The sequence below is a fragment of the Diceros bicornis genome, chromosome 8 (genome assembly GCF_020826845.1).
Source record: "Diceros bicornis minor isolate mBicDic1 chromosome 8, mDicBic1.mat.cur, whole genome shotgun sequence".
NCBI classification, from domain to species: domain Eukaryota; kingdom Metazoa; phylum Chordata; class Mammalia; order Perissodactyla; family Rhinocerotidae; genus Diceros; species Diceros bicornis.
The window spans coordinates 21,836,003-21,858,624 of record NC_080747.1 but is presented as its reverse complement, the minus strand read 5'-3'; the positions used below and the strand labels follow the sequence as shown (position 1 = coordinate 21,858,624).

General features: G+C 35.9%; 1 protein-coding gene across 3 annotated transcripts in view; it reads right to left on the bottom strand.

Annotated features, from left to right (window-relative positions):
• The window catches only part of STIM2 (stromal interaction molecule 2), a 147,723-nt gene that overhangs the window by 26,607 nt on the left and 98,494 nt on the right, over positions 1-22,622 (bottom strand). For all 3 annotated transcript variants that reach the window (XM_058546849.1, XM_058546850.1, XM_058546852.1), the window contains exons 4-5: positions 5,739-5,850; positions 1,683-1,798 (exon numbers count right to left, since the gene is read on the bottom strand). In XM_058546849.1, the coding sequence (XP_058402832.1) occupies positions 1,683-1,798; positions 5,739-5,850 (228 nt within the window). The remainder of the gene's footprint in view (positions 1-1,682; positions 1,799-5,738; positions 5,851-22,622) is intronic.

Genomic DNA, 22,622 nt, shown 5'->3' with positions numbered 1-22,622 from the left:
GAGATGCACTGCAGAAGGCTAAAGTCTCAAAAGGATTTATTTTTGTTTCTGCCTCAGACTGAGAGGTTCAGCTCAGGCTCTAGTTCAGATATGAGCCCTGTTCAGGCTGAAATATAATCACTAGAAATAACAATAAATAGATGGACAAGTCCCAAACTCTATAATAAGTACCACAAGCCAGAAAAGATTTCAGTGAAAACTCCTTCAAAATGCATCTCTGCTCATCTGACAATGCTAGTTTTTTATAAATCTAACGTGGGTGTTCCAACTGTAGGGCTCATTCACTCAATAATTCTAACACAAACACATTAAAAAAGTAATGCATCATTAACTTCTTAACTGGCTTGTTTATTAAAACATTTGTTTTCAACATTCTTTGAGACTAGTTTGGTTTCTTTTCAAAGATAATATAAGACTGTTTTGGCTTAGAGGGTGGTTTGTTCCTGGATTAATAAAATATTCCTGACCAAGCTGAATACAGACACACATTCTATAGGTTAATTCCTATTTTCACCAATTGTTTACATGAAAAAATTAGACAGAATCTCACAGAAGACAACCCCCAATAGATTCAGTCAAAAACTCAGGACAAGGAGAAGGTTAGAAAGGGCATCATCTCTGTGGAATGCGGGGCATTTCAGTAGTGTTCTATTTCCTAGGGTTTGTAATTTCCACCAACAGTGCATTTCTACCAACTCTCACAAAGGGGAGTTCCAGCTGTTTTACCAGCTGCTCTTTTAGCCTGAGCCAAAAAAGAACCACCAGCAAAGTCATGGAATCCATCCAACCACTCCAGTAACCCTTTTTTAGCAGGGCCACCCCCCACGACACTATCATAGAAACCTGTGAGTCTCCTAACTCCAGGAATTGAGGTAAAATAAACATTAGTTTGCTAATTTATAATTTGTGGAAGCCATTTTTCTTGTATTAATTTTACTCTTTTTTGGCTTCTGAAAAATAAAACATAATTCCTCTAAAATGTGTACTCTTCAAACACTTTCCCACAAAGCTTTCTGAAATATGAAATTAAATAAAATGAACATACTCAACTTCCCTTCAGGGAAAAAAATATTCCTGTCAAAGTAAAGAAATACAAAGTTTATTTTCTTTACAAATATGACATTGCAACTTCTTAAATGTTCCTCTTCGAAACAATCTAAAGAACAATCAAATAACATTCTCCGTCTGGCACTTCTGTCAGGATAGTCTGGTACTTCGTAAAGTTTCAATTGGGTCTTTGCTTTTAATCTACATCTAAAAATATCCTTTTCTTGGTGATTAAAGAAATCAAGTCAGGATCTATTACTTCATACCATCAAGATGGTTAGATTGCACCATTTTTTAAAGGGATTCTTCAGTGAATATTCAGCTATAAAAACAACATTAAAACTGCTATAAAGATCCAAAGTTTTAAATCTAGAAATTTAATTCTAAATTATCAGCTAACACAGTTTTTATAACTTCTTACATCAGTAATCAGCTTTGAAAGTTTCACACCTCATATTTCCATGACAGAAAATCTCACCCTACAAATCTTTCGTTTTAAGACAGTATTACATGTCTTTTACACCTAAGAGATAATTCTTCTTAGTGATCTACTACCTTACTTTTTCCTTCTTTAAATAACAAATAGATGATCTGCTTATTCTTTTGTATCACACTCTTTGAGAGAGAATACTAACGTGTTAGAGGTCCAAACAAAACCACATCCAGTGCCTTGAGCTGAAGTTTTTGTCTGTGACTCCGGTCGTTGATTCTCAACTGAGAGATCATAAACGAAGGTTCATGTACCGCGATCCTGTTCATTTAAAAAATACGTATATATTAAATAAAAGTACTTCTAGTATGTAAATTTAAATATTTGAGCAACATATTTAATACTTTACATATTAGTGATGATTATTGTAAGGGCTCATCCATGTGTGATTTAATACTTCATTACATATATCAAAAACCTTTTCACTGCAAACTTAGCTGAAAAAACACTCCTGTATGTTTAATAATTTAGCTGCTATATTGATGTTTTTGTTTTCTAAGGTTACTTTATGCTATAACTTACTGTGATTTAGAAATTTATATAATTTAAAATATTTTATCATTACCTCTGGCATTTTACTACCATTTCACAAAGAACAAGAAAATTATAAGTAATTTATTTAACATCAATAGCAGACTTTAAAAAATAGTTCTCAATTTAGATCATGTTGCTTTTCTTTATTTTTTTTTTTCTCCTCGAGGAAGATCAGCCCTGAGTTAACATTCATGCCAATCCTCCTCTTTTTGCTGAGGAAGACCGGCTCTGAGCTAACATCTATTGCCAGTCCTCTTCCTTTTTTTTTTTCCCCCCAAAGCCCCAGTAGATAGTTGTATGTCATAGTTGCACATCCTTCTAGTTGCAGTATGTGGGACACGGCCTCAGCATGGCTGGAGAAGCAGTGCGTTGGTGCGCGCCCGGGATCCGAACCCAGGCCGCCAGTAGCGGAGCGCGCGCACTTAACCGCTAAGCCACAGGGCCGGCCCTGCTTTTCTTTAAAAGTATCTTTAAAATCTATACCTTTACTTTCTAAACTGTTTAAAAATTAAAGTCCACTCAAGTCATAAGTGGGAAGTAAGAAGTCATCACTGGTTGGGAGAGTAAACTGAGAGATTTATGTACAGAAGTACTGAACCATTTTATTAGCAATGAAGAAAGCAGGAGGCCAAAAATGCACAGGTGAAATAATAAAATCACTTTGTTTTGGACTTCAAATCCAAGTAGCCCAGTAACCAACTAAGATTTCTTAACAACCAAGTATGATGCCAACAAAGATTTTTTAATATAAAGTGTAATAATAATAATATAATTATTAATAACAATGACAATAAAACAAGCATGTACTATGTGTTGGGTCCTGTGCCAAGGACTTAATTAAAATTCAAAAACGCCTATAATATATATAAAATTCCCTTTTTATAGATGAGGAAACTAGTGGGAGGATGAGTAACTTGCCCGAGGTTACATAATTAGTAAGAGGTTAAGGCAGGGATTCAAACCCAAATATGTATGATTCCAACAACTGTACTCTGAACCAATACATTTAGGAAGATATCAGAACCTCTGAGTACGGAGAAGTTACAGGAACTCCTACGAGGCTTCTACAAAACTTCAGAAAGTAAAGAACTCTAACTTTGCCTTTACAAAATGCCTTCCTTCATCTGCTCCGCAGGTACCTTTCATGTATGCTCCTGTTACACCTTTAACATGACACTTACCAAACTGCTTGAAGGCAAAAATTATGTCTTATCTCTGTATTCCCAAACCTAGTATGATGCTTGGCAAAAGTAGATGTTTGATAAATGTTTGTATAACAGATGAATGACGGCATGGACAGATGCATGAATGAATTAACAGCGACACTATCAATAGACTAAATTTAAGAAAGACAATGAGATGTAATAAAAAGGAAATTATAACAGAATTTTATGCAAGTTCAATATGAGCCCAGAGGTGGAAGTGATTCTACCTGAGTGGGTGAGGATGTCAGGGAAGTTCACACAGGTCTGAAAGGAATGAGGAGGCATGTGTCAGGTGAAGAGAGCCTTAGGATAAGCTCTGGTAATAAGAATTACAGAGTATAGAAAATACAGTAAAAGGCTTAAGATAATCATTATAGCTAACATAAAACTAACATAATTTTGGCTACCTACTATAGACATAACAATATTTTAATGTCACAGAAAAGAAACATAATAATGAATTATTGTAGGCATGTGTACATCTACAGTTACTCTACAAAAAGCTCTGTAACTTACATAGTTGTTTTATTGCTCCTTTAAATTGACTCATCTAATTGCCATTACCATACAAAACGGGCTTGATGAAGGGTATTCCAGTTTTCTTTTCTCCACTACTCAAAAAGGCTCCAATGAACTTCTACATTTATTATTTTTTCTTCTGCAGTAACGTGTTCACTATTTTAAAAAATTGATCTTGATTGAGAGTGTGATGTTATTCCAACAATTCTATCAGAATTTGAGGTATCTCTGATAACCTTTACTTAACCAAAAGAAACAAGTGGCTATAATATTTATTGCCAAAACATAGAGCAGCCTATTTTATTTCATGTTGTTGTTATATAAAGAAACTTCCCAAAAGACAACATAAGAAAAATACTATGAGTTCCTCATAATACAAATATTAGTTTTGAGGTAACATATATAACTTGAAAAACCCTAATCTCATTTTAATGCTCTACTATTCTGTTCTAACTTAGGAACCTGTCTTATTTAAAAGCAAGAACTATATCTTATTTAATTTTTGTCTTCTTTCCAGCACCTAGTTGCACCATGAACATAAAAGATACTCAATACACACTTGCCGAATTGACTCCTATCCCCATAATTTCATCATTATAGTCATGTGCACTGTAAAGTCAGAAATACCGATGTTGACTTCAGGAGATATAAAAATGTTGACATTTACAGGAGATATAAAACTTTCAATTTGATCCAAAATACAAACTTCAAAGCAACAAAAGTCACTTATTTAAATAGGGTATGTAGCAAATTGATTATAAATACAATGTGCATATTTCATCATGTATAATAATTAGACAGTAATAAGGGATTAGAGTCTTTTTTGATACAAGAAACAATCTAGAGAGGAATGGGACATAAGCAATCTTGTAAGGGTCAAGTTCTGGTAGAATCATTGCAATTTTAACATTTAAATCTTTGAGGATTATTAAGTTAACTAATGGAGATTTAGAAAATATAATTTAGAAAACTAATAATTAATTCTAGGCATCTAAGGGATAAATGACATCCTAGATTTTGGTACCAGACCCATCTGTGTTCAAACACTGTCTTGGCAAAAAATTTAACTTCTCTCCGACTTAGTTTTTTTGTTTTTTTTGTTTTTGTGATGAAGATCAGCCCTGAGCTAACATGTATGCCAATCCTCCTCTTTTTGCTGAGGAAGACCGGCCCTGAGCTAACATCCGTGCCCATCTTTCTTCACTTTATGTGGGACGCCGCCACAGCATGGCCTGACAAGCGGTGCGTCGGTGTGTGCCCAGGATCCGAACCTGGGACACCAGCAGCAGAGCGCGCGCACCTAACTGCTACACCACGGGGCCGGCCCCTCCAACTTAGTTTTTTTAATCTGTAAAATGGGGATGATAATACATACTTCATTTGAACCATGTAGCTTAGATGAGATAATACAGAGTATCTCCATGTAATATACATTTAAAAATGGTTGCTATTACTTATATTTTCTTTATTAAACTTCACTTATTTATATTTTGTTTATTAACTTATGGGCACTAATATTAAGTGGTTATTGTTGTTATTAAAAGAATACCAATTAAGAAGGATCTGTACATTAATCCACTCAAATAGGTCTTTTCATAAAAGTGGATCCATATCAAATGAATAAGTTTTTGTTATTATTTACCAGGTGGTCAGAGGTTGGCCCTGTGATGTTATCTAAAAAAGATGTAGTTGGCCCACCTTCTAATTCTCAAAACTACTTTCCTTGGGAATAAATTTTTAAAAGGGCCTGATTATTTAGACAAGAAAAATTGATTAAAACTTACAAATTCATATCTGAAAAAAATTAAAGAATGGATATATTTATACTATTTCCTTAAGAGTCCTTAGCCACAGAAGTAACTTGAAGATTCAGCATTGAAAAGTAACATTTAGCATATAATTCTCCATGAATGGAAAAATACATTTGGATAATAAAGACTCACCTAGGAAGCGTTGTTCCTTTGACATTATTGTCTCTAAAATTCTTCTCATATTGGGGTAGTTCAACAAATTCTATCAACCACTGAAGTGTGTCCTCAAGGGTCCAATTATGAACTGCAAGAGTTTATAAAAGAGGAAGACATACTTTAAACACAATTGCTTTTAGAATTTATATAAATTATGTATATATTTATATACACACACACACATATATATATATGATTACTCTAACTTCAGAGGAAATAAAAATGTTAGATTGAATTTTCAATTCAATTCAATCAACAGTGAGTACTAACATGGTATTTGGCACTCTGTAAGAAGCTAAAAACAAAAGAGAAATACCTCCTACCTTTAAGGGCTTATAATATAGAACAGAGAAGACATATAAAACAGAACAAAATATTAGCATGGTTAATTATAAAATAAGCAACCATGCAAAGTTTGTAATGGATGAAATAATCCATTATTTCCCTGGTTGTAGAAAACTTACCAGATACATATTTATTCATTTTTTCTTTCATTTAGTCTTCCACCCACATAATACTGTAAACCTTGTGAGTATTAGGTTTCATTCTAAGCACTGAGAATATGGCAGTCAACAAGACGGATAAAGTTCTTGCCCTCACGGAACTTAAATTCTTTTGGGAGTGGGAAGGGGCAATTTATGAAAGGAGTAAGAAAATGGCGGGGGCGGGGGGCGGTGCGGATTTCAGATAGTGATCAACTAGTAAGCAAGAAAGAGAAGATGTCAGAGTAAGCCTCTCTGAGGAGCTGTTATCTGAACTGAGACCTAAAAATTGCAAAGAGCCAACATTGTGAAGATCTGGGAGAAAAATATCCCAAACACGGAAAAACTAGTGTAAAGGCCTTAAGATAGGAATGAACTAGCTGTGTTCGAGAGAGAGGAAGAAAACAATCAGAGGGGCCAGGTCACAGAAGAATTTCAAAAATTCTGGAAATTTTTCTAATTTCAAGAAGAAGGGGGGTAAAAATCAATGATTTTAAAATATCACTTTTCAATGTACATAATGGTTTGCAGGTGACAAGTATGAAAACAGAAATAAGGAGACCATTCCTTACGTAACTGTCCAAGCAAAAGAGGTTACTGCCTTGGACTATGGTGCTACTAGAGGATACGGTGACAATGGTCAGATTTAGGACATATTCTGGGGATAATGCTGTTAGATGTGCTGATGAAATGGATGGGGATAGGTAGATAGAGGAAAGCCAAAAAAAGTACAGAGGGTGGTGCCATTAACTGAGATAGGAAAGAAGGGGAGGCAAGTAGGGGCAGGTGGATAGAGATCAGAAGTTCTGTTTTTAGATATGTGATGCTTGAAGTATGTATTAGATACTTCAGTGTAGATAAACAGTAGCAGTCAGATCAACAAGTCTGGAGCTTAGAGAAGAGTGAGGTTAGGAAAAAAGATGTAAATTGGAAGTCATCAGCATACAGATGGTCTTTAGACTGAATGACGTCCCCAGAAGAGTGAAGACAGCTATTAATGGATTCTAGGAGACTGGCTCTAAATCATGAAGAAAATGATAGCTAACATCTCTTCTCCTGGACACTTATTTTGAATTAAGCCCTTTATATGCATTTTTTTTTCCTTTAAGCCTTTAAGAAAAAAAACTTATGAGGCACTAACATGATTATCTATCTCCATTTTGGAGATGAGAAACTAAGAAGTTAACAGGACCAAGATAGTCAGCAGCGGGACCGGATTTGAACCCAGACTGAATGACCTCGGGACCTGACTCTACGCTACTCTGAGATCAATAATATTATATAGCAGTAGAGATATAAACATGCAGTTAAACACTGGAAGCAACTCATATGTTTCTACTTGAAGAGTATGAAGGACAATGATGAGTTTATCCAAAGGAAAGGATGCAAGTGTGCCTGGAAAATGAAGAGCTCCATATTGTCTGCATTTGAGGGTCTGGGAAAACAAAGTACTTATAGACCACAGCAAAGGTCAAAAGAGAGAGAAAAAAACAAGTGAGCAATAAAAGCAGAACCAGGACTCCATCTGTGTATAAATAGATCTGAGAAAAGATCTTTCTGATAAACTACAGAAAATTATGAATTCACTTTTGCAAGCAAAGCTAATTTTTCACTATCTGCCCTTTTCATTAAGTGCTCTTGAGAGAAAAAGCTTAAATAAACAAAAAATTAACAAAAATTCCTTTTAAAATTACATATGGTAATTGATAATTTTATACTGAGACAAAGCTTGACTTTTTTTTTATGTTCTCTCCTTCACGTGTTCCTGCCACAAGCTTGGACATGTGTCTGAAGCTGTTGTATCCATTTAGCCAAATAACAGAATATCAGCCAAAGATTCAGGCCCTGGGTGCTTTCCACTGAATTTAATACGTTAAAAGTAGCTTTTTTACTCTTAAGTTTCTTCCTATTCAAGATGAACCGCACTGAGAATTGCCCTGTCTTGACTGCCAAGAAACCGACAGTGCAGCTGCACCTCAGACACCCACACGAAACCCTCAGCCAAGAAAACAGGATAAGATTCTCTCTGTCATTTCTACGGCTGTTCAACTGATCAACAGCAAAAGTCCCTGATCTAACCACTCCAGCACATCAAAATATCCCCTCGATTCTCAATGAGCCAGGATAGAAAGGAAGAAAAATCAAATGAAAAAGGATACACTAAGTGCTCAAATCCTAGTATTACTCTAGCCAGTAAGCAGAATATTATAGTGGTTCTAAAGTAAGTTTCTTTACAATGTGTCTTTAAAACAACAAAATTTTAACATAAGGCACACATTTTTCTTTGGGGGGAGGTTCACTTCTTCTTAACCTATTTGGTTTCTTTGGTGATGCCTAGTACAGACCTTCACTTCTCTTCTCATGACTGGGACTTACATTTTATATTAGCTTTCTCTGCTCCAAATACACTAGTTGTCCTTCAATTCTTAGGACAGATCATACTATGTCCTTCCTCAGGGCCTTTGCACATACTGTTTCCTCACTATGAGACCCTTTTCTCCGTTTCTCTGACTCATCTTCACCTATTTACTTCATTAAGCCTTCATATCTCAGTTAAAACTTTAATTCCTCAGGGTAGGCCTTCCCAAAGGTTGCTATATAATCTTAAATCACTCTGTTCTTTCTATGAATACCACTTAACTAATTATAATTATTTATCTGTATGATTATTATTTCAACATTTGTTTATTCCACTAAAGCATAAGTTTCTTGCTCACCATTGTACCCTAGCACTTGATACACAAAAGGTGCTCAATAAATTATCTGTTGGATCCTCTTGAATAAATGAAGTAGAACATGTTTCATTGATGAGTATTATGAAAATCTATTTTCACATTTTAGTGAGGAAACCCAAATAAACAGAAATAGGAATCTGTCTGTATAAGAAATTCTTGGTGGCAAAGGAATTATTCCTTTAAGAATTATCCAGTTCCTTATTACCCACCTCTCCTTGCTCTTTCACACGTGCTGTTGCTAAATAGCACTTCGACCAGGGGGCAGGCAGAGAAGGATATGGTATGCCTTTAAAAAATACATTTCCCTACCTGCAAAGCTATTAAAATACCATTTTCTACATTGCTAACTTATATTGTTTCTGCTAGAAATTGTGGCCAATGTTATATAGGTTAGTGTCTCTGAGTGATTTTGGATAATTTACTCCAAGACCAATAAAAAGAACTCGGAAATGAAAGAGACCTGATTCTAGTCCCAGCTGTGCCACTGATTCACTGTGACATCACAGCCAGGTTATTTAACTGTGACTTAGTTTTTTAACACACAAAAGAATGAAACTAAGCTAGACCATCTTTAAAATTCACTCAAATTCTGTTTCTGTAACTCCATTATAACAAACAAGAGTTGGTATTTAAAATACTGCTCAACTGTTAGCCTAGAACAGTAGGATACAGAATACTGAGGGGAAAAGTAACTCTAAGAACTTTCGGAACAGCAACAAAAACTGCTAACATTTATTACATATTTTTTAAACACCAGATTTGCAAACGTTATTTCAAATAATCATTGCAACAATCCTTTGAAGTAGGTACTTTTATCATCATACTGAACCTAAAAGTTTATGAAGGTGATCTTAATTAGGTATAACAGATAAGTAAATGGTCAAACCAGGTTTCAGACCAAGTCTGCTTCTAGTATTGTTAACCACTGTGCAATAACAGTGCCTCTTCAGAGTTAGGTAAGGAGTCCTGATAATCAAATTAGGTACCACAAGTAGACAGTTTAAGCTCCAAGCAAACTTGCAGCTTTCTGAATGCACCATATTCCCCCATGCCACTCCGTCAACCTGGAATGGCTTTCCCTTCTTATTCCTTCTTTGCCAAGATTGCTCTTCCTTAGCCTTTAAGACTCAGATCAGAACTCCCTGCTCCACGAAGTTTTCCCTCTCCATCCATTTCCAGATTATAGTTGCTCTTCTTTGTGGCCCCTGATCACCTGCACACATATCTGCCATAAGATTTATGACATACACTAATGTAATTGTCCAGGTCTTAACCCCTGGATGATGAGTTCCTAGAGGGCAGGAATTTGTTCTTTTACCTAACACAGTGAATATTAACATCATAATGCCACATTCCTTCAATATAGGATTTTACATTTTATTACACACTTTCACATGCATTCTCATTTAACGCCCCCCAATAACCACATTTGAGAGACAGCTGTTCTCTCTACAGTCTATATAGAGAACCTTGCCCAAGAAAGGCCAAGTAATCACATACTTGGTCATACAGGTGTAGTAACAGGGAGAGCTAGAATTTGAACTCTAGTCTGACCCCAAGTTCACTGTCAATAGAGGTGGCTCCTGATGTAGAACAAGAGCTCACCGTTTAACTCTAATACTTGAAACACATTTTCTCTTAGAATCAAACCTTCTAGACATGTAGTACTAACGTAATGCAAGACTTAAACATTATATATGAACAATCTGTCATAGGTAATTGCATTAATGGATTCAGGATTCCCCACTGGAGACATCAAGTACACACTGTGGCCTACTGAAGGGCTGGAGGTAGTAACACAATAGCTCAATGGAGCTATGCCAGTTCTTCACCATGGGGGTGACTCCCGTGACTTGAAAAAGGTGCTCTAACAGCCTGAAGGGCAAGATGTCAAAGAGGCAGGAGATTCAGAGCTGCAGCAGGATTCTGGAGCAAAGTACAGAGGTGGGGGACAGGCGGAGAGTGGGGACAGGATGGTGAGTAGAACCAAATCTCCAGGAGATGGGAGAGTGTGGGGATATAGGATGTGTAGGGGCACATATTTATGGATTTTCACAGGAACAGAGGCAAGATGAGGATTCTCTTTTTCATTATCCCTCTCCCTTGCTGCTATCAACAGGGCTATTTCTGTAATAGGGAACAAGGTTACTGAGTCCGAAATAAAACAGTTTCTCTTTCTTCCCCTTCCCACTTGCTACTGTCAGTCCCTACTGTATCATTATTTTGGACAAGCACTTGAAAAAGATAAAAAAATGATACTGGGCCTAGGGGAGAAAGCTTTTAGACAGCAGTAGGATCTGTAGTCATGGGGAGAATGAGGAGACAGCAAGGGCTAGAAATAGCCAGCAACAGAGAGGTAAGGAAACTAGCATTCCTGTGGCCACCCAGCTGAAGCAGCCTTCTAAGAGAGACACAAGTCATGCATAGGTACCTCCTCAGTTGTACGAACTAGGTTATAAGTAGAAAAAAGACTCCAACTGAAAGTGATCTCTCCCTCCCCCAAATTTCCATAGTACTTACTATCTCTACCAAATGGCATATGATATGTGCTATCTTATTTTGTAACTATTTGCTTAATTACATCTTATGTTCCTACTATATTGCAAGCTCCCATAAGGCAGGGATTACGTAGCCCAGCAGAAAGTTGCTGTTCAAGTATTAGCTGAATTATAACTGACTTTTTTCTTCCTTAAAGAATCTGTTTTGTTTTCTTTTTAATTATGTCTATTTGCTATCCCATAGTTGTGCGAAAGACAAACATACTGTTTTCATGATATCTCATTTGAAAGCAGCACTGGAGAATCCTTGACTCCAAAACAGGATCACAGAGACCTATAATATAACGGAGGTTAGAAGGTGCCAATTTATAGCTGTGTGTTTGACAGCAGGATGAGATGAGAATTTGCATGCTTCCAGTCCATCCCTGCCTTAAGCAAACGTGATATACACAAATAAGTGTAAAGGATAAACTTCAAAAGATTCAAGTATATGTATTTACTTGCTCCTTTCACCTACAAAAGGCAATCTTATAAAACCAATGCACCCAGTGCACTTAGCCATATACTTGTATTAAGTTACAGGCCTAAAAATACAAAACAGCTTAGTGAAGTACCACCATGTAGGTTTCATCTGTTATATTTAATATAAGTTATATTTAATGTAAGGACATGCTGTCCTAAAAACCTTCAAAGATGATTTGTGAAATCACCTAAATGTGGAAGAAAAAATAATTTCTAATTATAAAGCATTAGTGTGCATGTAGAGACATGTTAATAATAGCAATAGCTAACATTTTTGTGAGCACTTGGCAATTTCCAGTAACTGTGCTAAAGATGCTAAATATGCTATCATAAATTATCTCATGAAATTCTTTCAACAACCCTACAAAATAGGTTTTAGAAGTGATAATATCATCTTGGTTCACAGATCAGGAAGCTGAGGCTCAGAGAGTATGAGTAACTTGTCTAAATTGTACACACCAAGTAAGTAGTGGAGATGGGATTCAAAACTATATCTGTTCACGTCAAAGCCCCAACTCTTAACCATCATGCTCCTCCTCCTCTCCCTCCTCTGCAAGCTGAGAAAATTTCAAAATTTTGAAATTCTGACACATCAGCCGTGTCAGACCTTGGATATAATAAACACACCACTACATTTATTCTGAATTTCATTTCTTAATAGCTCTCCTACTACTTTTTAAAAACTGCTATATCCTAAATTTATGATAAAAAAACATTTTAATGTTGTTCTTAACGTTAAGAAAGCAACTGGCATAATACTTTCTTTTGGCAAACTAATGTATTTTAGAGAAATCAACTTCTGATATCATTACACAGTACCGTACAGTTAAATACACACTCACTACTTTCTATTAAAGCATGAAAACATCTTGACAAGTACCAAAAGGTTTGGTAAGAGGGTTAGGCAGGAAAACGAATGAACACTGTTAACAACAGCAACTATATTTAAAGTTGGCCATATGAAATGTATATTGAAAGAAGTTCTATATTTTGAAACTTCTCTGATATACAAGCTAAAAACTATTCACAGTTTGAAAAACATTTGAATTATTGTCATGTTTATATGAAGTACTATATTCTAAAATATCGGTGAACACCAGTATTTACCACTTTTCTAAATTCAATTTCAACTGAGAATTTCAAGTTACAAAAGCCTCAGAAGGGAAAATGCAATTAACCTAAGGTTTAATACAGCAGGACTTTGATAAAAGCAACTTTAACTAAATATAATATAAACATAAAAAAAACCTTTTTAAAATCTAAAAAATGAAAAAGCTTAAAGCCTTCCACATTTTATCTTAATTCACTCGGTGTAGAGACTTGGTGGTGTCGCTTCTGAGTGAGACTTTAGATGATCAGCTGCTCAGCACAGTCAAGACAGGCTTATCTTTAGAACAGTGCAGAATGTGAGCTCCTCGTTTGCACGTTAGTCAGTGGGGCAGGTCTTTGAAACATGGACTAAATTCCTGCAACATGCTATATTTGGACACCTAAAAGCCACACCCTGAACTTGGGAAGTCCAGATATTAGTAGTTATACCAAAGAGAAATAAATACACACTTCCTCTCATGAGCTCCTTCCCTTTTACCACGCAAGAATTACATGTAATTTTTAGGCACACTGGGTAAATGTTAGTAAGTGTCTGAACATTCAGAACTTAAAAATTACCAGGGTGTTCTCTTCCCAACAGTGGTACAATGGACACTAAGGGAAAGCTTTATTACTTTTTCTACTGTAAACTGCAATCTTATTATCACTTAAACAGAGTACACTATCAATATCTAGTTCATGAAGATGGTGAGAGATAAAGACATATCTTAAAAACAGAAAATGGAGAAACACTGAGTCTCAAAATTGTATGACTGTTCTGAAGATTAATAAAATGTATGTGGAAATGACTCTTATGAGCAGCAGAAGTGCTCTGCAAATGTAAATTATTTTCATAATAAAATAAGTATAGGGTCAGAAATTTTTTGTAATTAAGGAAATTCAAGGAATGCACTTTCTTTACAAATGATTCAACAAAATCAGTGGACTCAATAGCCATAAGGGAACTAAATGTTTAATCAGGTTTTCCTAAATATCTCATTATGGTGTCATTGAAGATATTACGTTAGGGACAGAGTAGCTGAATCTCTGGTTATTCGTTCTTCCATTTCAAACTCAGTCTTCAGGCTTTTTTTTAAAAGACACTGAACTGATAATAAAAAGAGCACTTCATATCAAATGAACCTAAGTTCTTTAAAGGGCAGACAATATTTCTTATTCATTTCTATGTTCCCAAGATGTTATACAATGCCAAAAATACAGCAGGCGCTAAACAAATGCGGAATGACACATACATCTTAGAAACTCAATTAATACTTGTTGGATGAGTGAATGGATGACAAAATGATTCTATTAAACAAGGTTGCCAGGCGAATGTCACCTTCATTCACTCCTTTTAGTGGCATTTCTAGATAAAACAACAAACTCTCTCAAAATTATGACTAAGTTTCATAAAAGAGAGATGATGCTGTCTTTCAAAGAATATGTTTAACAACAACAAAAACTCTACTTCTCAATTATAGTTTCACAAATGTTTGCTTTAATTTTCTGCTATTAAAATTATCAAAAATGTTAAATTTTTTTTTTCTCTTGGAATTTGAAAGCTTCTTCAAAAGATTTTCTGTACAGGTGCCTTGGAACTCTTCTAGTCAATAAATATTTACTGAATGCACAGTAATTACTACTGGGCACTGGATAAAATAAATGTAAAACATCAGAGTCAAGAAATTATTACGAAGGCTAGTAGAAAGCTCAGTGTAAGAAAATGTATTGACTTTAAGAGGGAGTTCAACAAAAAATGAACACAAAAGCCCAGTTAATAAACACCTTCTCTCTAAAGGGTATTAAATGAAAGGACAGCTAAAAATTGAGCTTTTACAACTTGTTATCACACAATCTCCGGGTAAGAAGAGGCATTACATTCAAAACTTGTCAATCTTAGTTTCTTCTAGAATTGAAAAATTTATGAATTCCAATGGTAGAAGCATTTTCAAGATAATCTTACTCAGGAAATTAGTTCGATCTGCAATTACACATGACTTTTTCTAGTACATTTAGCATTTAAAAACCTAACAGTTCACAAATACTATTAGTTGAATTTACTTGGTATACAGCATCTTCCAACTTAGACTTCACTTACTTTACACAATAGGGGTTTAACTAATTATCATTGGGCCCGGCCCCGTGGCTTAGTGGTTGGGTGTGCGCGCTCTGCTACTGGCGGCCCGGGTTCGGATCCCGGGCGCGCACCAACGCACCGCTTCTCCCGCCATGCTGAGGCCGTGTCCCATGTACAGCAACTAGAAGGATGTGCAACTATGACATACAACTATCTACTGGGGCTTTGGGGGAAAAAATAAATAAAATAAATAAAAAAAAAAACCAACAATGTTTTAAAAAAAAAAAACCTAATTATCATTAATGTCAAAACAACTTTTAGGAAAAGTTCACTTGTTTTGTGAGTACTGACACAATGGTTAAAACATTAAAATACTAAATAGCTTCCCCATTCACCGGAGACTCTTGTCAATAGTTAAGAGTTATATGAAGCAGGAAAAATGTGAATAATATGCTTCAATAATAAAAATAAATTCATAAAGACAGACTCATCAACACGTCGTCACTGGATAGTGCTCACTCAGACTTCACTCCAAAGTTTTTTCCAATTCTCAAATTTATTTCAAATCTTTCAATTGCCCAGCAGTAGCCAGGTTCCATACGAGGATGCAAAAGTAGGCTAGCAGTGGCCAGAGTCTGCATAATGGACACACTGAGGTGGCAGCTCTGCAAAGGCAGAGGTCCATATAAGGCAGGCTCCTGAGTGAGGTAACAGCCCAATGGGGTCAAGAGACTGGCCACATACAGGGGGACTGAGCAAATAAGAAAATATATTTAAGATAAAAGAGCGAGGTTTTCCACAGTCAGTGAAAGGAGATACAAATAAGGAAGGAGGTTAAGCTAGAATTAACCCAGTAGCGTTGGACTGGTATTAGTGTGAACTGGTATCAGGTTATCAGTGTGAACTCATGACTTGTAATATAGAGAGAGAAAAAAATAAAGGGGTGTGTGCTTCTTAACTCTGTCCACTGAGAGGGCCTGGGTACAGCAAGGCCTCAGTAGCAACGAGCATACCTAGCGCACAAATCTTGGTTGCTAAATACCATCTCAATTAAATGTAACCAGGACTCCTTGGAGAAATGGTTGTTTCCAAGGCTAGGGCTGAGAAATAACAAAAAGACCCTGGAACATCTTTTTATCCCAGAAAGTAAGGAACAGCTCAAAAAATGATGGAGACATACATATAAAAGAAATATAGAAGCCAGCTTGAAAGGCTTCCCACTAGCCAAGTTTGGGACAATTTCAGCATCAAAATAACAACAGCAACAAATTATAATCCACTGAATAGAATAGGAATCCAGGAGTCCACACTGATATAAATGAATAAATGCAGATAATCAATCTTTAGAACAGTCATAAGATTTTGAGATGCACTATTTCTCCAATTTCTATTTTCAAGAGATGCCTGTTATCTCCCACCATCTTTGCAAGATAAAATGTTGATAATACACTCTGTTTAAGCTCTTCCTTAGAGTAGAATGCAAACTAATAAACAGAAGGAATGATAGAATTTGAAAAATTACAATTTGGCAACCATCACAGAAATAATTAATTCAGGGAAGAAACATTCACGGATGCTAAAACTAGTGGATGAAAGTGATATAAGTAAAGGGATTTTACAAAGTCTCCAAGTTTCTCTCCCCAATTTATTAATTACAAAGAGGTAAAAAAATAACTTTACAGTTATAGAAAGGTAGCAGACACTATCTTAATCAGGTGATCAAAGGTAACACCATCAGGGGCCAGCTCAGTGGTGTAGTGGTTAAGTTCATGCACTCTGCTTTGGTGGCCTGGGGTTCGCAGGTTCGAATCCCCAGGAGCAGACCTATGCACTGCTCATCAAGCTATGTGTGGCAGCATCCCACATATAAAATAGAGGAAAACTGGCACAGATGTTAACTCAGGGCTAATCTTCCCTAGTAAAAAGAAGAAGATTGGTGCAGATGTTAGCTCAGAGTCAATCTTCCTCACCAAAAAAAAAAAAAAAAAAGTAACACTATCAGTAATAGGACAAATTGACACCATGACACCATGTGCCACTCAAAAGAATGTAATGAAAAGAATCACTTCTGTGACAGTCCAGCCCAAAATGCACAACCTGGATCTAATCATATGAAAACATCAAAAAATTCTAATTTAGATACAATCTACAAAATGACACTTTGGAAAATTACTGGCCAAAGACATGCAAGCCCAGGAAATACTAAGGAATTATTCCGAATTAAACAAGATTACAGAGCCAGGACAATTGGGTATAATGCATACTCCTGGATCTTTTGCCTATAAACGTCATTCATTACTAGGACAAATGGCAAAACTGGAATGAGGGTCTCTGGACAAAGTGTATATGAGAGTTCTTTGTTCTGGTCCTCAACCTTTCACTAAATTGAAATTGCTTTCAATATAAAAGAAATCTTTCAATTCTTTTTCAATTATGTAGGTACAGAGCTCTAATAATTCCTAACTTCCCAATTACTTTGCAGCTTGTGGTTTTCTTCAAGAAAGTACAGTAATCTTTTAACACTAACAATAATAATGCAAACAGTAGGCCCTTGTTAGCTATCAAGTATTGTTCTAAGCTCTATATATTTATTAACTCATTTAATCCTCAACACAATCCTCTAAGGTGGGTACTATTATTAGCTACATTTTACAGATAGGGAAAGTTAAGAACAGAGAGATTAAAGTACTTGCTCAAGACCATGTATCTAGTGTTATCTAGAGACTTGAATTCAGGCAGTCAAGCTCCACACTTAGTTTGGGATACTGTCTCTAGGAAATGATAGCGTACCTTGGGGTTTCTCGAGATAGTGTCTAAAAGACAAGAGGCCTCAGTAATTATGACACCTCAGAACCCATAAAAAGTTTACTTGTTGTTCAATACTCATTTAGTACCAGGTGGAAAAGATGTAAGATCCTAAATTCACAATATTGGAAGGCTTCTAGTATGAATTTAAGATGTTTATCTAGCAAAAAACTAATAAACTAGTACAAAAATATTTATGATACCTTTTGAAAAACTAGACTTTAAGGGAAAACTGATTCTTCTCTTGACTTTGGTTGCGTTCAGGAATAATATGAAATTTTAGTAGTCTTTTTAGGAACAAAGTGATTATATTGGTTTAAATTACTAAAACATTTAAACTTCACTATTTTTCTATTTTTATGCGCTGGAGTTGAAATAACCTGCTTCAAATTTTTTTGGCTTTTCTAATTGTCTATTCAATAATTCCCATTTGTATTTCTTTGTTCTCTTGCAATTGACTTACTTCCCAGATCTGGAAATACTTTCCTATTTTAACTTTTTTTTTCAGGCCCCAGCTGTGCCAGTGGGGAAGAAAATAATTCTGCTTACTTTAGTGAAACAGTGTTGGAGACAAACCAACAAGTTAGTATCAAATAATTAAATTCAGAGTTCTTCTTAAATTATAAATTGCCCTTCCTTATACATGTTATTTCATGCAAACAAAATACTTCGTGATCTAGTAAGTAATAATTATTTATTTTAAAGAAGTGCAGACAAATCAAAAATGATAAAAGTGACCTCTAAATCCTGCCTAACCAATTTACTTGCAAAATAAACAAATTTCTTATATTCTAGAAGACAAACACTGTACCTATTCGCAGTTTATATATGCTTTCAGTCTACACAAATGTTACTAATAAAAATATTGCACCAATTTAGTATTTCAGAGAATTGTGCTCTTTGCTTCCCATTAATATAAAGAAAAATGCAAGACATTCACAATGACATCAAATTAATTTTTGAAAAAATATCACCCAAATTTTTCATTAAAAAACATGGAAAATAAAGACAGCACTGTAAACTACAAAACTATCGTTTCTTATAGCAGCCTAAGTCACACAAAAGTATCTCTTTTCCTAGAATTGACTAACAGGAAGATATTACTTCTAACTACTTATAATCTAATAAAACTTTTTGTAATTTCATAAAGGCATATCCTCCTAGGTAATTCTCTGGATGCCTTTATAAACTTTATACTCATTGGCTCTCTACTGTTATATTTGTTCCTGTTCCCTAAAAGAAGGCCTCATTTGGCAAAAATTCACAAGTAACTCAAATGACAAGAACTCTAAGACATCATGAAGACATAGCACTGCAAAACCCTTCCACATTCTTAAGCTTTATAGTAAAGTACAGCAGTGGCTGGGACAGCAGTTCATATTCTTAGAAATTACTTAGGTATGATCAATACCATTTGCCTTCTGGATGTGTTCAGGTCCCGTGCTGAGAATCATCCATTCCCTGAATTTACAGGGTATTTGGAGGGCATTTCTATCCCAAGATTTCCAAACTAACTCAGAATGGATAGCACCTAGTTTTTGCCACCTCAAATTTACTTTTCTGCTCCTCCAATGATGCTTTTAAAAACACTTGTCTCCTCTTACACAGTACAGACATGTCTGGTGACCCTACGTGAACACAGTCAGGATTTCACCTTGTCACAGTAAAAAGTGCCATGCAGGAGTGAAAATCCATAACAGCCAGGAAGATTTTAGAAAGGGGAGAGGTGTAGTAAAATTTACTGATATGGTTTCTGTGTTGTTGTATTAGCTCATTTCAATAAAATGCCAAAATGGGATTTAATAAAGCATCTATATTTGAGAAATGATATACTCAATTATCATAAAATTCAGAGTAGGACCAAAAGAGGCCCATGAGAAAAATCTGTTTATGGTACAAAAGTTCTAGACTACAACTTGTCAAGAACATATCAGATTTTTCTGAAGGAGTGGCTATATCATGGGATCCCAACTGCCAGACCCCACCCACCCATCCCTGGATCCAGAATAACCTTTTAGGCTTTTCTTCCACCTACTCTTCTTAAAGTCTAGTTTCTCTTGTTCATCAATCTGTTATGGCTGTTTGCTAGGTACCCCTTCTCTCTCTGTCTTCTTCTGAGACAAGACTCATCGCTGCCAGGAAGAGGGGGCCAGGGGAGGAAATAATCACAGGACTCCATCTTGGATGTCACAGTGATAGGTTTAGGTGTGGCCACATGACCTAAGCCAGTTACTTCCTGAAATTTTTCTAACTAGAGCAGGCAGGAAAGACTCCTATATCTCTTTGGTCATGATCCTGGAAAAACATAAGCCTCCAACTGCCAGCAGCCACAGAGCTAGCCTCTAGGAAAGGCAGGAGGAGAAAATAAAATCAAAATCCAGAAAGAAACAGACAGAAAAATACAGATAACCAGAGTGGATTAAACTTCTTACTACACACCTACACTTTGCCATTAAATAAGGATAGTTTTTCCTAATTAAGACAGATTGATTTTCTCCTTCATCTATTATTTCCCAACTGGGTCATTCCATTAATATATAAACACACTGTAAAATCTCCCATCTTTTAGAAAATAAAAGGATTTCCTTCATATCATACCTATCTTCAGGTATCATAGTCCCATTTCTCTTCTCCTTCTTTTGAAAGTCAACAATATTTACTATCTTCACTTCCTCTTTAATCCACCCCAATCAGACTTTCACTTCCACCACTGCAGTGCAACTGCTTTTGTCAAGATCATCAACAACCTTAACCTCTACTTTGCCAATCCAATGATGATGTCTCCCGTCGTCATCTCATTCGAACTTCTGGAGCATCTGACACTGACTGTGCCCGCTTTCTTAAAACATCTCCTTCATAGGCTTCCAGTCCCCTCCATTCTCCTGGTTCCCCTCATACATATCTCACTGGTCACTTCTTCTCTTTCTTCCTTCCTGGCTCCTTCTCCACTTCTTGACCTCTCAGCACTCAGTCCTTCACCTCTTTGCATCATAATCTCAGTGTTTTTCAACTCTGTTTCAATGCTGTCAGCTATTCCTTCAAACTATATCATAAATCAGTCCTCTCTGCTACCTCCCTCTCACCAGGTCACTGCAAGAGCCTCAACAGACCTTCCCCTTCTACTCCTGCCCCTCTTCCTCAAGAGTCTAATATCCACACAGTAACTACAATAATCTTTTCCAAAGATAAATCACATCACTACTTTGCTCAAAATTTCTAAATGGAGCTAGACTTGCAATATACTTACATTATACTTACAATAAATCCCAAACTCTTTATTAGACCCTACAAAGTCCTATGAGATCTGGCCCCTGTCTATCTCCCTGATCTTATTTGTCTCAGACCTACGACTCTCCCCATCCCTTATGACCTTCTAGCTATACTAGCCTTCTTACTGTCCCTTAAACACTTCAAGATCATGCCAGCCTCAGGGTCTTAGCCCAGCTGATCCCTAAAACTGGAATATACTTCACCCAGACCTTCTGTTGGCTCACTCTCTCTCATCACTCAGGTCTATGGCCAAATATCATTTCTTTGGGGAGTTCTCCCTTGACTTACATTACTTAAATAGCCCTCCCTCTGGTCACTGACTACCTGGTCACTGACTACAGGTTAACCTGCTTTACTTTTATCATATCACTAATCTGTTCCAGCAGTCATGTGAGTGTGTATGTATCTACATGCACACATGCAAACCTGTTGACTATCTGTCTCTCTAAAAGAGTGTTAACTTCATGAGGGCAGGATATCTATTTTGCTCAAAGCTCTATCCCCAAAACCCAGAATAACGCCTGTCGCACAGCAAGAACTAAATAAATTTTTGATGACTTAATGAATGAATGGAGCAAGTGAGTTTGACTTCTGTCCCTTGCAATTAATAAAATCAGTGATGACAGAGTATCCTTCCAACAAATTTCCCATTACTTGAGGTCATCTGAGTCTCTTTATCTTCTGCCACTAAAAAAAGACATACTAAAATAAATAAACTGCTCAAACTTTAAAATAAAGCACTATAGCAAAAAGAAGGCATAGTATACTGTAATTTCAAGCCACTAAACAAAGCACGTTGAACAATCAGTTATGCACAGGAATTTATTAAGCATTTAGTTTTGTGATAAATTCAGCCTCCAGTACTTAATATAGTGCAGGTTCCATTAGAAACTAGAGTGATTACTTTTTTGGGCATTCCTGAAAACCATTCAAACAATCTAGATACAGTCCTAAAACATATATTCACTAAGTTTATATATTCACTAACTTAAAACTTAAACCTTCCCTTTTTCAAAAGCTTCCAAATACACATCTAAAAGAGAATGCAGTCTAATACCATGGTCAGATTCATGCAACTGAGCATGCCATTAAAAACAGATAAGAGAAATTTAGACAACTACCAAAGCAGATCAATCTCCAACTATCTCACACTGCAATCTGGGATGTGCTTACCTTTGCTAAGGTCACAGGCTCTGGATCAGTGGGTATGCAGCTAGTACACAGAAACCTATTATTATTCATTGTAGTAGAGCTGTAGCACTATCATTAAAATTCTGCCACAAAATATTTGGTACTGGTCAAAACACGGAAAATAATGACGTTAGAATTCTATATTCTTACAATATATAATTTAGAAACCAAACAAATGCATAAGCAAATTT